Source organism: Pseudopodoces humilis, chromosome 18, assembly GCF_049639895.1.
Source record: "Pseudopodoces humilis isolate 2021_Gansu_Grassland_sample_001 chromosome 18, ASM4963989v1, whole genome shotgun sequence".
Taxonomy (NCBI): domain Eukaryota; kingdom Metazoa; phylum Chordata; class Aves; order Passeriformes; family Paridae; genus Pseudopodoces; species Pseudopodoces humilis.
In genome coordinates, this window is record NC_142217.1 from 13,372,841 (window position 1) to 13,391,013 (window position 18,173).

Consider the following 18,173-nt stretch of genomic DNA (forward strand, 5'->3'; position numbering starts at 1 on the left):
CTCAGAAGATGTCAGAGACCTTGAGAAAGCAGGAAAGTCAAAAGACACTGACACTCAATCCTCAAAATGCTTGGCTGCAGGAGTTACTATGTGCCACCATGGCACAGCCACTTGGCAGCACTAGGGAAACCATTCCATGTCATACAACCACTATTCCTTCCCCCCATCACCTGAAGAGGCTCCTAAGGAATGTCTCCAATACTGCTCCCTCCTTCATTCCAGCTTCTGTGAGCCTGAAGGGCACAGTCTGACTTGCTGGTTGTAGCATATCCAAGGAAGAAGCCCCAGCCCACACCCACTGCCTGCTCTCCCTCCTGAGCAGGCATTTCCCCCCCTGTTTGGTGACATTTGCCATCCCTCTGACCACACTCCAGCTGGATTCTGTTGAGCCACTCTAGGTGATATTCCTATTTTACACCCATCTGCATCAAGTCATGTATACATTTAAATACTTTGACACGCATTCCAATAATCGTCTGCAAACATATACATACATAAATAAAAAAATTAAATTCCCCAGTGTTGTATTCAAATGTTCAGGCAGCTCCACCATGTTAATATTAATCATAAGAGCTCACACATATCTAATCACACTTTTCCTTGCACACTGAACAGACTGACCTCTGAGCAAGCCCTGACTCCTTGGGAAATAACCTTAAGGTCAGCAGCTCTGGCTGTGATGGATCTAGAGGGAAAGCAGCTCCACAGCTGAGCTCCTTTGCAGGTTGCTGTCAACAGCTTTTCACATCCCTCTACTCATAAAAATGAGAAAATTTCTGTAATTACTACTGATTGGAACTGTGGTAGCACTGCACAGAGAGAAAGAATGTATCCACTGGGAGACAACCAAAAATACACAAGAGGACCTCTGGGGAGCTCATCCTTGCTGCACAGCCTTCATGTTACTGGTTTTTCAAGTTTTTCATCTTACTAGAGCCAGAAGCACAATGAAGCCCCTTTTCAAAAGCAGTCTCTTTGTTCTGAAAGGTCACAATCTCAACTGAACATCTTCTGTCATGTCCAACATGCACAACAGCTTTCAGGGAATTTTTATTTCGTTTTAAATGTCTTGCCAAAAAAGGAAAGAACGGGCACAGAGCTGCTGCATCATTTAGGAAATGTGGGGTTTAAATGCTGATTAGAGGAAGCAGCAGAGTTCCAGACAGAGCTGAGCCCTGTGCTTGGGTGAGCAGGGATGTGATGATCACCTGGGAGCCCTCCCATCCGCATGGAACACAGCTGGGCTTTCCTGACACCTCCCCTCCCGAACACACAGAACCCCCTCACGGGACACTGCTCATTTTTTTAAAAAGATATGAAGGAGATGCTCTTCCCACAGCACTTCACTTACCCTGCCACTCCAACTGTCCATCCTCATTTAAACAGAACGGTCTTTCTACCTAAATTAGGCATCATCTTCCATTCCACTGTCACCTGTCTTTCAAATCTAGCTAGGGAAGCTGTCAAAAACAATTACTTTTTTCTGACCTGTCTGGATCCACGTCTCTTTAAAGTCTTATCAAACAACAGCAAATGGAAATTGAGCCAAATTTGGGCTAGGAAGGGCCTGCATCATGATCTGTGTTCAGGGTGTGCTGACAGAAATTCTCTGTTATTGGGCTGTTACTTCTCCCCACTTACCCTGAGCCTGCATTGCCAGAGAAACGCTCAACGCTGCACATCCGAGTGACAGAGGCACGTCGAGTTTCCTTCCTACTACTGGAAAAAATTCTTCAGAGAAAACCCATTTTTTTTTAATGTAAATCTCTGCCTCCAAGTGTCACGGAGGTGGGAGGTCAGTGTGATCAAAGGGAAGAGTTCTGGGATATGTAAGATAATGTACCGACATCTCACATGCTTGAATCTCCCTGACAGAGGTCACACAAAAATGTTTCTCTGATGCTCATTGCCACCTCCACCCGTGCCTCAGCTCAGAGCATCTCCCCCATTTCCTCATGTATATTTTAACATCATTACAAAACACTGCCCACTCTACACTGTGACATGAAACAGGCAGATTTTTCCTCTTCCCCTCATCACACACTCAGAGAAAACATTATTAAATTCTGACTTATTTCTTTTCCATAATCTGGGTGACACATCCTGGCATTTTGTCTCCTAGAAATGGTGTCAAGTTTTACATATACCAAGTAGTAAAGGAAAAATATGGCACCATAATCAGAGTATCTTTGTCAGAAGAATAAAACTGCTGAAGAATATTACTGAAAACTTGGACTTTACAAAGCCAGACCACAACAGAAATGGCAAAGACAAGGGCAGCATGAAACTGTGACCTTTTACTTTGTTTTAATCAAAAACTCAGAAATAATTGGGTCGTCAACCAAAGGCTGAAATGGTAATGAGTAATGAAAAGCTAAAAGCCTAACGTGGAGAGAGCTGCAACTTATGGACATGGTAACTCATAAAAGGCTGAGACAAAGCACAAAGCTTCAGTAAACAAACCTTTGTGAAGCATTATTTGCGTTATACAGGTCTAAATGACATTTTTGTTTTGTTTCTGTGACATGGAAGCAGAATTCAAAGCAGCAGAAAAAAAATAATAGAAAATGAAGAAAGAACAATTGAAAACTAATTTGTGCCACTGAATGACTACAGTGAAAAACAAGATAACTATAAAGGGACAGTCAGTCCTATAGCTTCCTGAAGCTTTGCTGTTTCTTTGTGCAGTAAGTAGGATTAGAGGAGTTTAAAAGTGAAGTCTCATTTTAAAATAGTTGTTTCTCTCTAATCAGCCTTGGCTTTCACCCACAGGGTGATTCTGGGGATCAGTGAAACACACAGAAGCCTTCTGGAATTGCTACTTACTACTTCACTGTCACACATTGCAAGTTTTTGGGTGGGAATTTAAATACAAAACTGAGAGTTTGAATGTGCAGTTGTAGCTGAAATTACTAATTTTTGTACACTGTTGCTCTTTTACCATACAAGAGCACCAACAAGGAGTGGTATCTCTATCCCCATACTCCCATGAAGGCCATGCACACACCCCAGAGTTAGTGGTCTGGTGCCATGAAACCAAACCCTGCACAACTTTTAAAACATCACCATTTATTCTGCAACACCTGTTCAGAAAACCAAGGTTTGTTCCAAGCCAGCTTTCTTATACCACAGGAGGACTGGAACAGCTTCCTGCTGCCTGCCCCTGCAGAACACACGTGCTGTAGGAGTAGGAGCAGCCTCCTCCTTAGTGGAGCAGCATCCTCATCTGCATTTTGCGTTCCATTTTTCTACTCCAGCATGGATGGCACCTCCTAAAGTTCATGCTTCTTATGTAGTGGTACAGCGACCTTTTCCAGCAGGACATTTCCCATGGCCCAGCTCTCCCTGCCTGCTCTGAGCTCCCCGTGCTGCTGCTCAGGTGCTGACACTCAGTGCACTGACCTTTCCTGTTTCAGAGCTGCTCAGGAAATCCAGTGCTCACCCTTCCTCCCCCTCTGCTCATCTAATGAGCTTTGTGATGCCACACAGCCGCTGATATTTTCAAGGGTAGTGGCAGGGGAACATTAATGAATTTATTCTGGATTTTCGTGTTAAATGTATTATGCAAATGTTAATCAGTTTCTGCAGAACTTTGAGAAAGGTGCTGCATGAAATAAACAATACGGTGGCAGCTCTGGCAGTAGAATTTATAGAGCTTCAGGTGTTTAATATTCAATGTGCAAATTTCTTTTAAAAAAAAAAAATTTAAAGGGCATGTTGGTAAAATTTTCCTGCACAAATGTGAATTTATGCACTCGTAGTCCCTGATGTTAACAAATATTAGCAAGTCTGTTCTGTGCGTGCCCTTGTTTCATTCGACATCCACTTTGCACATCACATTTATCAGGGCCACCAAGGCCATCAAACAGCTCCTCCTTGAACCACCTCATGACAAACCTACAAGTAAATGACAGGTTTATGCTTCTCCTCTCTGCTCCCATGGAATGTTTCTAATTTCTGTTAATTCTAATAACAGCAATGGATTCAGAATTAACACGTACAAATATTTGCATAGCCCCAGCTAATTCAGTGTCACGTAATCCCCAGGGGCTGGATCACAGCAGGTTCTACACTCCTTCCATTTTACACCAGTTGTAGGATTTCCTGCAGTACCTAATCCACACAAGATACACAATGTTTTTTTCCCAAATAACACATATAATCCTTTCAGCACAATTTATGGACACATTATAGGGGAAGCTCTTTTCCTTCCCATTCATTTGGGTGCCACTTCAGCACATCCCCTTAGCAGCTCCCTATGAACACCAATGACACCCATACAGAAGAGCAGTTCAGACTTAAGTTTCTCCTCCCCAGCTCAAGAGATAATTGAAGTGAGGGTGGTGTAACAGCACAGGTGTTGCTCAGGCCAACAACCAGGACACTCTGGGTGACTCCACAGTGCTCCTCTGCCCCTCTGCTGCTGCCTGTGCCATCCCATCACCACTGCTGCTGTCATCCCCAGAACCAGACTCATTGGCCCTTCTTCAATTAAAGCCAGCTTCCTGTGTGAATGTTCTTCCCTGTTTTATACAAGCATTACACACCTCTGATCTGTCATAAATCAATACCCATGATGTCTGTTTATCATGGTTTTTTGTTGCTGTTTTGAGCAAAACTGCAGAGTGATCCCCAGAGTGGTCTCTGCATATGTATAACTGAACAGATACATTTAGATACAATTCCTTAGGTCAGTGCAACACCTGATGCTGCCTATGGAATTTAAACAATAAGCTCTGCCTGTAAAAGATGAGCTTATTGCAGATCAAATCCAGGAGTCTGTGGAATGGATCACAAATCACTCTGTTCCCCATCCACTCCCACACACTCCCATGAACTGGATGAGTGGGGCAGCACAATATGATCCAACCTTCTGCAGTCCTGGACCTGCACTGCTCTTCATCTTCTCTTTACAGGTGTCCTGCTGCATGCTCTCAGTTATTCTATCTCATAATTAAGTCCCTCCGGAGTACACACAAATTTGTTCCTACACCTTGCCAAAAGCAGTACCTGATTGAAGAGATGCCAAGTGATTTGCCCAGAACCATCTAAAGAAGCCTTCTAGAAAGAAAAAAAAAAAAAAAGCTGAACTTAGGTGAGGTTTTCAACAGGGACCAGCTGTGCCACAGAAGCTAGCACAGACCTCAGCATGCACAGAAGAAATAAAGAGAGGAAGTTTGTGAAAAGGGAGGGCATGGAGATAATCCAGGAAGAAGACTTGTGAGCATTTGAGAGGCCAATTAGAGAACCTTGAAAGGTTGACTACGTCCTTTTAAGTTTTATAACAGTGTAAATGATTCATTCATCATTCTTCACTGGTCACAAAATGAACAGTTAGACTGTTAAATGACCTCAGCTTTGCCTTGGGTTCTTAACTCCAAGCTAGTCCCTGCCTGGATGCCAAAGCCTTAACCATAAAATGAGTCATAAATGTTTAAAGAGGAGAAACATTCTCTGTCCACCTTCCCCTGGGGTACAGCTCCCAGATGTTTTGTTATTCCCTCAAAACACAGAACTAGAAGAAGGAAGCCAACCCAACCACAAAGGTGGAAGAAATAAGGGGAAAGAGAAACATGTGAATGCTCCGGATGTTCAGCACCTCCGTCAGTCATGGATATTTCACTCCTGGAGAACCAAACCCAGCAGGCACTTTCCTCAAGAACACCATAACAGGCAATTCAGTCCCTTCTATTCCAACTGCAAAGTTTAACATAAATTCCAGCTTCTGTCTGGGGTGAGCTTTCTGATGACTGTCCCCACATTTTGTAGTTAGCTCTTCCTGAGCTTCGAAATAATAGGCAAAAACCAATCATTTCAATATGTATGAATACCACTGCATTTTTGAGAGTGTTGTTGTCTTATTACTGACTGGCAGAGAGGCTAAACACAACCAGTTACTACTGTGAGTAGGGACATGGCAATTAAAGTTGGACAACCCACAGTTTGTGCCAAGTCAGGACCCTTTCCCAGACAAACTGCCTTTGTTGGGTTTTGTCTACTCCTGAGACCCTCTCCCAGTTTTTTGTCAGGTTTTCTTGACTGCCAGCATCCACAGGTGATTCTTTTTACTCAGAAATAAGCCAGAAAATACAGACTCTTTCCATTTAGCCTCATAAATACACATGCACACAATCAGAGGGATTAGACTGCCAGCTTGGCTATGGGAGTAGAGGTTATTTTCAAGCCCAAACACATCCAGTGAGGAAAAAAACCCAAACATCTACTTGCCTTTTATCCATACAGATCCACTTATCTGAACTCTAACTGGAGTTTCATTTTTCTCACCAACCAGCTGTGAACTAATTATGAGGACTTTAACTAGTCCTGCTCCCTCTCCAAGCATATGGATCCAATTAAGTCAAACTGCAGCTGATTTTAATCAATCTTCCTTGAAGCAGCCAACCTTGAAGAATCTCTTCTTCAGCTGGAAGAGTAGAGGAGAGCAGGAAAAGCAAGAGAGTAGTATTTGCATAAGGAACACTTCGCATCCGCTTGGTTGCCTGTAAACACAGGGCTCCTAGCAGTAAGAAATGCTAATTGAACACTCCTCACAACTCTTTCCTCCCACTTTATCCAAAAAGCTCTGATTTGATCAGTCTCTTTTGTTCCTGGCATCAAGCTGCACTTTTCCAGCAGCACCTCTGGAATATGGTCCAGATCATTTCAGATAACTAAACAAACCAAGCCTTTCTGAGAAATCTCTGCCTGCCCACCACGGGCCAAGCAGTAGCAGCTCAGATTTCCTGGAAATGTTTTTTTTTGCTTCTTGAAAGGAAAGAAAGGAAGAAAGGTAGAGGAGATAAAATTGTGTGTTTAAACTCACTCTTTTCATATTATCTGAATCCCTCTCCTGAGCCATGGTTTGAAATGTTTTCCTTAAGATAATATCCTGGGCACCAGGGAGGCAGTCTCAACCGGGTGTCATTGCTCTACAGCTCCTGCGTTTTTGTAATCTGAGGTTTTCATTAGCAGTAAAGACCTGGCCAGTGAGTGATATCCATGCTAAAGTCTTTATACCAGTGAAGGAAAATCAATGCATCCTGCAGCTAGGTGTCAAGAGGCAAGGGGTTTTGCAAGATAGGGTGTGTGGAGGTGGAAAACGTCTTCAGGCATAATTCAAGCTGTCCCCACACAAGCACAGAATACAAAACTGTGTCAGATGTTATACACCCAGCTGTGGAGAGCTTCAGCACCTCAGTTCATTCGCTAATACTGAGCTCAAGGAGAGTGAGTCACACACCAAAAGCACATTTCCAGGTGCTCCTTTGTCCTCTGCCCAGTCCATCAGGGTCCCCTTGCTCACAAAGTGGGCTTTTGTGCAGTAATCAACAAAATTCCTGTGTCAATTCCTGTGCCTCAGATATGAAAGGACGTGAGAGGAGGAATTTCTGTACAGAAATGGAGATGAGACATTGGAATGTGCTACCCAGGGAAGTGATGGATTTGCCTTTCCTGGAGGTGTTTAAGGGAAGACTGGACATGGCACTCAGTGTCATGTTCTGGTGTTGTTGGGTCGTAGGTCAATTCAATGATCTGAGGTCTTTTTCAACCTAAATGATTCTGTGATTTGGAGACAGACGTTTTTGAAACTCCTTTCCACACCTCAATACATTCGAACTGACATTTTTAATTACGAGTTATTAGCTGTATCTCTGTAGGTTTCATGCACCAAACACAACTTCACGAACCCAACAGACTCAGTAAAGCACTCAGAGCCTTAATTCTACAATCTGTCTCTTCCAAATTCCCAACTTGAATATGTCCCTTCTACATACCTTTCCTTTGGTAGACACAATTCCAGGAGTCAGAGGTTTTCATTTACAAGGAGGAACTGCAGATAAAACTTTGTCAGAAATCACTCTCATTCTACCTGGTTTAATGTCAGCCCCTTCTCCTACACTTTTATTGGATTTGAAGTCATGCTTCTCCCATGTTTTAATCATCTTCCTGTTCAGTAAAACTTCCTTGTGACTTCTGCATGTAGTTTGTCCTGCTTTTTTTCCCTTCATGATACAGACTTTATTTTAACCCATCATTTCCCAATGTTTTCTTTCAGAGGTGGGAATAAATAACATGTCAAACTAGCAACACTTCAGTGTCCTTATCTGAGTGTATAATGACATTTTCAGCACATTTGCTCAGCACTGATAGAAGAGGTGAATTTCTAAACTTATCCTTAACTTTTTGAGTTCTCACTGTAACAAACCTTTTTTCAATGTGTTTATAAAAAGAGTCATTTTAAGCTTGGCCTGCCAAGGTATTTGATTCACAAGGTGAATAAAAATTGGGAAGGCTGTTTTTCCCTCCAAAGAGTTCTTGGCCATTCAGGTGGGCACACACTGATCAATACTGACACTTTAGCATTCACCTGACATATTCCAGTACTTGTACTTTCCTCTCTACTCCTTCTCTTTCAAAAAAACTACTTTAGGCATCAAGTCCTCTAAAACACAAGTAAAGTGAGACTTTAAGGACAGGGGGAACTACCTCCTGTTAAATAAGGAGTTAAAGCCATGTCCTCAGCCTTGGCAAGGGAGATAGAAGAGCATCATTACCTGAATTCAGCTCACTAATTCAAAGATTTCTCTTTCCTAGACCTGCTACTCAAGACTTGGCATCTCAAGTCACTTGGTTCATCCTTGTATGAACAAACAAAGCAGATCTTTGTGATATTTCCATACACCACAAATAAAATAGGGAATTCCTCTGGTCAGGGCTTCTTAGAAAACCAGTAACCACTGTAAGACCATGTAGACAGATTAACCATGACCTGAGCTGTAACCTGCTCTGAAACGAAAGCTGCTCCTGTGTTTGTTGGAGACCTAAGCATCCAAACAGCAGCCCAAAGCTTTCATCTCCTTCTGATGACTGAAACCCAATTAAAGGAGAGCAGGGTGACAGGTTTCACACTAAACATGGCTCAGCAGCTCTTAGCTCCCTGCTTTACCAAAGCTGTCACTTCCCCTGTCTCCAGGAATGGGTTAGAAAAATAAAAAATTTTGATTCATGTCTAATAGGTGTCAAGATAAAATCAGTGGTCTGGCTAAAATCTGGGTAATTTCAAACTTGCAGGTGTTCTACCATGAAGCAATTTGAAAAAAAATGGGGAAAAAAAAAAGAAAAATTAAGCTAATAGAATGTTACAATAACAAATTGTTCAGCACATCAGACAGAAAAGAAGGAAGAGATAACACTCTTCATAGAAGGGTAGGCTTTGATTGAACAGGCTCAGGTTCTTGTTTGATCCAGCATCTTTCAAACAGGAAACACCACAAAAGCTGGAAGCAGCTCCCCTGCCCTTCCTCTGCACAGGAAAGCTGTTCCTAGGGTGACAACAAGCTGAACAGCCACTCCACTCATCTGCTGCAGGTGCCCTTGTGTGAGAGCTCACGGATCTAGCCAGAGTGAAAAGCTGAACACATTCTGCCGTAGAGGACAGCACCAGGAAAAGGGAAAACACACAGAGTAGCAGAGCAAAAGGAACACACTCCCCATCCTCCTGGCTCCACACCTTCTGCTCTCCACATCTGTGGATGCTGCCAGATCATCCCCTCAACAGCACTGATGGTTCCTGGCTTGGACAGCTTCCTACTGAGGTGGTCTCTGCTTCCATCACCGACACCAGCAGAGAGGAGACTTCAATGCAAACAAAACTCAAAATTTCCCATCCGCTCCATGCTGTTCAGCCCTGTCTATGCTCCCACTTTGTCATGAATGACAGACAACTTCTAGTGGTGGAGTTACTTAACATGGACCAATTTTTAAGGCTCCAAGAAGAGAAGTCCTAGAGAGAGTCATCCAACAAGACAACTGAATCTGTGTGATTACATCTGGCATCAAACCTCCTTGATGGCATGGTCAGAAGCACAGGTGTGACAGAGCAGTCAGCACAGGCTGCCCAAAGGTGCCTTGCCCAGATGGAGGGGAGGGAAGCTCCGTGCTGGGAGCACTCAGGCACATCTGTTGGAACAGCCACAGCACATGGACCATGCCAGGCTCTCCAGCTGCTCTAGACATCCACACTCCTACCTGCAGAGTGAACTTCTCCAGCTTCATTTCCAAAGATGTGTTCTCCTCTGACAGCCTGCTGCGTTCAGCTTCCAGCTCCTCAATTTTCAACCTGGAGAAGAAGGGAAAATTAATAGACTTGGGGTGTCCCTGCACAGTCCCACCACAAATAATCAAGTAAAGCATGAAACCAGAAAGAGTATCAGATTGTTCCTCCATTCAGTACCACAAAACTGCACTACTGAGGCAACTAAAACACATGGTTAAAAGTGACATGCTTAGATGATGCAAATATAATCTGTAAAAGTGTATTAAAAATATACAATTTGAATATAAAGCGAGTGCAGCTTGGATACCTTCTGAACCACAGACTGAGTCTAGACCATCATGTTTAATAACCACCAGCAGCTAAAACCTCCATGAGGCATCAAATCTCTTTTTGATCTGATTTATATTTTTGGCCTTCACAATACTCCTTGGCAGTAAGTTCCACAATTTAATTATGTGCTGTACGAAAAATTAGTTCAGTTTGTTTTATACTTCACATGTGATTATTTCACTGAGTGCCCATTAGTTCTGGTACGAACAGTCATGAATAATTGTACCACACTCCCCTCTCCACACCACAGTACAGGCCTCCTCTAGTATTTCCTGAAGAATCTCAGTTTAGTCTTCCTTCACACCAAAAATTTTCCGTATTTTTATGATTCTTCCTTGTTACTTCAAGTTTCATATAGACTTTTTGACATGAAATAAGCTGGAACCACATAGAGCACTCAGATATATTCAGTGGTACAATGAAGATTCCTGCTTTATTTTCCACTTCCTTTCCAACAGCTTCTAGTACTCTATTTGTATTTTTAACTACGGAGCACCTACCTGGTGTTTTCAGAAAGCTGTTCACATTAATGTAAGATCTCTTTCTTGAGTGACAACAGCTCATCTAGAGCTCTCTGTTGTGGGAGTAAAAGTAATGGTGTTTTTTTCTTATGTGCATGGGTTTGGCAAATATTGACATGCAACTTCATCTCCCATCTCAAGCAGCATCCTAAGATTTCTTCTGAAATTCTGAACGTTCTGATAAGCTGAATAATTTCATATTGACTCAAAATCTATCACCTCACCCAGTAGTGACTCACAAGCCCCTTTTTTGTGTTGGACAAGCTCCCAGTTCCAAATCAAAACCATTCGAGGACGTAGTGGAAAAACCCTCGGCATTGTGAAAACATTTATTCTTTGATTTTTCCATATTTTAACTTTGTATTACATAAGTAAATTAACGGACAAAAAATTCATGAAGCTTTACAAAGTAAAAATATGTTGTATTATCTCTGGCTCAGGAAATGCTGGAGACAAGGCAAGGAGAAGCCAGGAGAGGCTCCTGGCAAAGTACCCAGAAACTCTGTCCTGTTCACATGGGCACCCAGCAGACACTACACCAGGACAGACCTCTAGGGTTTATATATTCTTATCAATCCAACAAAGAATCTCCTTTTTTTATTCCATCAAAGTTTCTTTATGACCTTTGGCTCAAAGCTTTTTGAAAGGTCAAATACATTAGATGAACCATACCCACCTTAGACAAACAACTGGTGAATCCTCCAGAGAAATCTATCAAACTTGTTAGGCAGGAGATATACGTATAAAAGACTGGATACAAAATTTTTGCTTGCATTTAAGTACAGAGTACAAAAGCCTGATGCTTCTTCAAGACCCTCCCCTTCCACATGCTAACTTCTTGGGATTAATTGTACAACTAATACGGAATAACACTGATCTTTGGATTCAATTTTCTCAGGATCCTTTTCTCAGAATAGTCTTAAAATTTAATTATCTTGCTTAATAATACTTTTAAATGATCTAAATTAAGCTGAAAATCCTTGCACCATACAATAAAGAATGCAACCACCTGCCAATATCCCAAAATTATGCAACAGCCTTTTCAGGTACAAGGAAGAAGTCATCTCTCCTATTCGTTTGGCAACAGTTCCAAACTTTTCCATAGAAGCAGGTTGATCTACATCACGTTCAGCACAGAAATGTCTCCTTTATAAATATGCAGCATGGATTGCTTAAATTATTTGTAAGCCTGACCCCTGCTGGCAATTTTCAAATATTATAAAGTCTCATCTTTTTTTGCTCTTGGAAGCCTCTAAAATGCCGAAGAACAGTTTTAGCACTGTCCAGGCCATTAAAAAATATCATCAATAACTTTCGGAAGAGACACAAAGCTAGTGGGGATGGAGGATGCTGAAGCAGGATACTGAAAAGGTCAGGAAAAATGGAAATTCAAAGTGGAAATAAAGCTTTTAATGATGCATTTCTAAATGGATTGCAGAATAGGCCACGAGGAGAGCAACAATTCTCTGAGGAACAACAGCACAACAGCTCCTGAGAGATCAGAGCCAGACACAAGACTCATCAGTACTTTCTCCATCCTTGACATGCTGAATTTTAATTGGGAACAAATTTCTTCCCATCCAGCCTCACAAATAATCTGACTCTGCTGTATCTGCCTGCAGAACTTGTCTCCGTGTGGAGGTTTAAGATCAGTTACCCTTTGAATATCACTCATGGCAGTGGCCAGAAAACACTTCCCAAAGACCTGAGACACAGCTGTAATGAGGCTAGATTCAAGCCATTACATTTTTGTGCTATTTCACCTGCAATTTCAGGATTCAATAATCTGTTTGTGCCCTTTGTGCCTCGCTGCTGAGCAAGCGGTGATTTAAAGCCCGGGGCACTCCCAGCCAGGCAGCAGATACCATGGAATCCTGAAATGCTTTGTGGTGGAAGGGACAGTAAAAATCATTTAGTTCCCCACTCTGCTGTGGCAGGGACACCTTCCCCTATTCCAGCTTGCACCTGCATCCAACCTGGCCTTGGACACTTCCAGGGATGGAGCAGCCACAAGTTCTCTGGGCAACCTGTGCCAGGGCCTCCCCACCCTCACAGGAGAGGATTTCTCCCAAATATCCCATCTAACCCTGGCTTGTGTCAGTTAAAAGCCATTGCCCCTTGAGCTACCACTGCATTCCATGGTCAAAAGTCTCCCTTCAACCCTCTTGTACCTTTAGGTACTGAAAAGCGACAATAAGGTCACTCTTACTGTGCCTTCTCTTCCCCAGAACCACCTACTCTGTGACCAGCAACAGGCACAGGAGCACCCATGAGCTGAGCCTCACCCCCCTGATGACTGCTCCTTCCCAGTGTCCCAGCTGTCAGGACATCCTCCTCTCCTGGCACCACCTAGGGCTGTAGGGCTTCCTGCCCTGCTCTGGGCAAGGTCAGCCCACTGAGGCACGGGACACTCCCTGGCTCTCCTTCAGAGACAAAATCTCCTCTGCACTGAGGAACAAGAACATTGCTGTAACATTTGTGCCAAGAGGATTTTGAGACTGACTAGTGCTTTCACCGTTTATCCCTCTCCTATCTTATTTTTAACACTGTTAAGTGTCCTGCATCTCCAGTGGGAAAGCATTCAGAACCATTAGCAAACAGTTTGTGCTATTCCAGCTCTGCTTCCCAGCCCCCTGGGGAAAGCTTCCCAATGGCAAAGAGAGAGAAGCAAGGGAAATCCTATCTATATATAAACACAGCAAAGCATTTGCAGCTGGTGGTTAAAATATGGAAGACAAATATTGAAAAAATATTTACTGGCTTAGCACTTGGATTTTTTTCATTCACGTAAGTTCGTGTATAGGGATGATTGTGTAGTGCTTTGGGATGCACCAGCATCCACAGAGGCAGCCTTGGTGCACACTCCTTGTGCCTCTTCTCTCCAGGGACACCTGCACGAGAGAGGTGATGCTATTTTATCACCAATTTGCAATCCTCCACTTGTTGCACATTGGAGTTACTTTCAGGTAGGGAGAACAACCCAAGACAAATCCATGTGAGTACCATGAAAAGCAGACTACAGAAACACCTGGCCACAGCACAGTCATTGCCAGCTCAATTTTTGCCCCAGAATGTTCTGGGTTAAAAGGGACCTTAAAGATCATTCAGTTCCAGCTCCCCCACTATGGACAGGGACACCTTCCAATAAACCAGATTCCTCCAAGCCCCATCCAACCTGGCCTTAAAGCTGGTATCTATTCAAGAAACAGCCTTGTACCACAAGAAAGGAAGAAACATCAGTTACTTTCTGAAATATCAACACCTTTGTCAAGTTTTGTGATACAGGATGAAACCATTTGAATTAATTTCTGGAGAATTCATTAACTTCTCCATACAGGGGTTTGAAAACATGAAAATATTTAATCTCTGGTAAGGATCTCTTCACCTGTCTAGAAGATTTTCCTGTGTTAGACAGCTGAACCAAGAGTTGAAGTCTCCACAGGCATAAGGTAAATTGATGCCACCTCCACAACCTTTCACAAGATGAAATTAAGTGCAAGAATACAGATTCATTGGCATTTGCTCAGCCTCACAGATTTTCCCTCTTTTAAAAACTGAGCTTCATATTGCCTCTATTGCATATTTCATTATCTCAAATCAGAAGAAGGAATGAGGAAAAAAAAAACCCACCTACAGCCTCAGGTCCCCTGAAATGACACTTGTGAGAATCAGGAGACATCCCACTGTGTGTGTTCAGCCTGTCTAAAAACCTTAGATCGTGACACAAGGCTGCTCCTACTTCAGAAAGGAAAAAAGGGGGCAATCTGTTGGATTTTCAACAGCAGCCAGACACTCCAAAAGTCTCTCTGAGTCCAGAGCTCTTCAGTGGAATTAACCAGTGGAAACTCCTCCCCCATCACCCTTTTATCTTTGTTTTATTGGTTTTTAATGTTCTCAGCTATGTTATGTGGTTGCCTGTGGCTATCACCGATGAGGACATGTCTCACAGAGACCCCATCTGTGAAGGGGGCATGGCCATGTGGAAAAGCTGTTGCAAAACAGGAAAATACTGAATGGAGCAGAAAATGTATGTGCTGGGAAGATGCTATTAAGGGATCCAGATGGCACTGAGATGGTGTTAGGAGCAGAGCAGACAGAATTCCAGCAAGTGTGACTAATGGGCATTGGCAAGGACATGAATTTCTTTTGAATTACTGTAACTCTACCCAGTCACTAAATCCACAGAAAACATTTAGGATTTACCGGGGTTGCAGTTTGACAGCAGAAAGAAAAAGTTCAGATTTGTTCCAGCTGAAAAGGTCCTTCAGGTTTTGCCACTTAAGTCTTCAGAGAAGCTCTTTTTAAATATATTCCTTTTATTATAGATTCTGAGACACCAGTTTCTGCACAGTTATCAACTTCCCTCTAAAAGGTGCTAATGCCCAAATGCTGTACCCTGCACCACAGGAACTCAAGGGGTTGACCACTATTTCTTTTCATAGGATCTGCAGAATATAAACAAATATTATTTCAGAGGGAGCAGCAAAAAGTGTGAGAAATGACAGCATATGCACTGCTTTTATTGTCTCTCCAGAAATTATGATGCTGGGAGAGAGTTTCACATTTAAAGTTACAAAAGGTCTGATGAAATAGCACTTTGTTCTCAAGAGAAGGAGGAAAAACTGATAAAGTCTTTCAAGTTTCTGCCTGAAAATTTACTTTCCATACTAAAGAAAAATGAGACAAAAGGTATTTTTCTTAAAAGCTCTCATTCACTCACAGGAGGTGAATACAGATTCAAAGGATTAATATGGATTTTTTTTTTTTCTCCTTTATGTCTCCCCTGCTTTTGTTTTCAGAACTGAGCTCCTAACCACAGGGTCTATATGGCAATGCCTGGAGGCTCAACAATCCATTGCTGTTCTGCACATTCCTCTTGCTGGCTTCAGTGGTTCCTCCTATTTTTCACATTCCTTCGAGACAGCAGCTAAGAGGAGAGGCTGGGATCAGCCCAGAGGAGCAGACACGTCATCCTGGAGGTTACAGGATTTCAAAGACTACAATAAACTTCAGAAATGGAAATAACTCCTTCATAAACTGTGGAATTTCTTTCCCCACTTTCCAATTTGGAGGTTTGTGTTCTTCCCTGTTTTCTCCCAGAATTAGTTTCTGGCAGTGGTGTGTAGAAGGAGTGACAGTGGAGTTTGTGTTGTTCTCTCCTTGGCAGCTACATAAAATTGAATAAACTGGTGCTGTTGAGGCCCACAGGAGGAGGATGAGCACAGCAGACCTAATCCCTTCCCATTCTGTTCCCTGTTCTCCTCCAAACCCCTTCTGTTCTTTAATCACACCCACCCAGTTCATCGCTGCTGTATGGAGAGGACACATCCAGCTGAGCCATGAGGAGTGTTCTGACGTGGATCACAGCACATTTTTCCTGAGCCCCAAAGGACTGGGGAGAATATAGTGATTTATTCTGTGTTTCTTTGAGAAGGAGCCTCTTCTGTGAAGAAAGAACTTGGCCCAGTTTCTCGAACAATGCACAGAAAATGCAAAATAAAGTCCAACCATATCCATTGACTGCTTAAGTCTAGAAATATAAGAAAAAATCTTTATGGAGTCAATTCTGAAATTCTCTCCACTCAGATGTGGAGTCTCTGAGAGGGTAAGGAGATGTCTGAAGCAGTAATAGAAGCCAACAGTAAGGAAAAAGGAGCAGGGACTGGCTTACGGTGCTTCAGCAAAGAAAGCTCCAGAAAAAAAACAATGTCTTGTATCAAGTCATTTACTGTCTGAGCTGAGCAGTGAAAAGGATGATCAAAATCAAACAAATCCATGCTTTGTGGAACAGCTTTGTAACTAAATAACCAGCATCAGGGCCTGGGACAAGCATTTAAATCAGCCATGACAACAAAAAAGTGGTTCAGTAAAAAATTACAGAAAAGAACAGTCTGGAATTAGAATGTGAAACTCTGGCTGCTGTGCACCCACAGCTTCAGGAGCAAGAGAGAAGATAAACCAAAATATCAATGTGGAACAATTGCAGAAGCTTGGCCTCTGCTGAAACAGCTTTCTGAGTATGGCCCATCATTGGAAATCAGCTCTGCACCATCAACCACCACACTGAGAATTGGCCTGGATTTGGGACAGACTGTGTGTGAAAGGTTTGACACCATCCAGGGAAGGAGAGAGTGAGATGAGTAGTCACAGAAATTCCTTAAAAACAAAGAGGGAAAAACATTATCTAGGAGCTTTAGGGCTGCTCTTGAGCTGAATCAAACACCACAATCCCATAACAAGCAGGTATTTGTGAGCTCCACTCATCCCTGCCCAGGAAATAGATTTTCATTCAGGGCAGAGCCAGACATCTCCATCCTCACGGCTGTCACACTATGGAGTGGTCTGGATTATGTGGCAATCCAGCTGCCTCCCCCTACACACACTGTCCCAGAAGCTGCTCAGGTAATAGACAGCAAATGCTGCTCAGGGAAGCTAAACACCAAATAATGAGTCTTAGAGGGGAAAATAAAGAGCCCAAACATCTCCCAGATGAAAGGGTGCTGCAGCAACACCAGCCAGGGAGGGAGAGACCAGGGAGGCACAACTCTGTAAACCTGCAGGTCCCAGAAGACAGCAAACAGGCTGCTGGTTTTACTGATACACAGGCATGTTATTAATCAGGAGTGACAGGTTTCATGTTGCCAAGGAGGTGTTGAATACTCCTACAGCAGTGTAAACCTCAGGTTTCTGAGGGTCCAGTGTGCCTTAGCAAAGGAAAAGCCTGAATAAGGGAAAAAACCCCACAAAAGGCAAAAGTTGCTGGAGACAGCTTTATACCCCTAAAAAAGGGAAATCACAGCATTTTCTCCTTTAGCAGAACTCAAACATACAATAAAATAAAAAAAGGAGAGGTATGCCTTGGGCCTCCAGAACGATTACAGCACCTTGAGGGAACTACAGGAGCAAGTCCCCAAGATTCGGTGTACAGCCCTAAAATGTATTGGAATAGCTTAGCTGAACATGTGTTATTTTCAAACACCTCCCTCCTGCTATAGAACTGGGCTTTCAAAGCTGTAAAACAAGCTCCAGAGGCAAAGCACAAGAGCAAAGCCATAACATACAGGCCAGTAATTTCTGGTTTCTGCAGGATTCTGCTTGCTGCAAAACCTTGCTTTCAGTCCTATGAGGCAGTCACACTTTATTGTGATACAGCTGAAAATATAAAAGAATTAAGAAGTGAAAGTCCAGCCAAAGTCTTACATCAGCTGAGAATAAAATGCTCAGCCTGTGAGGACCTGACTCGCTCAACTTAAATAAAAGGAACT

The 18,173-nt window shown here is 42.8% G+C and overlaps 1 protein-coding gene across 6 annotated transcripts in view; it reads right to left on the minus strand.

Moving 5' to 3' along the window:
• The window catches only part of MAD1L1 (mitotic arrest deficient 1 like 1), a 346,102-nt gene that overhangs the window by 143,999 nt on the left and 183,930 nt on the right, over positions 1-18,173 (minus strand). For all 6 annotated transcript variants that reach the window (XM_088064345.1, XM_088064346.1, XM_088064344.1 and 3 more), the window contains one exon: positions 10,030-10,120. In XM_088064345.1, the coding sequence (XP_087920471.1) occupies positions 10,030-10,120 (91 nt within the window). The remainder of the gene's footprint in view (positions 1-10,029; positions 10,121-18,173) is intronic.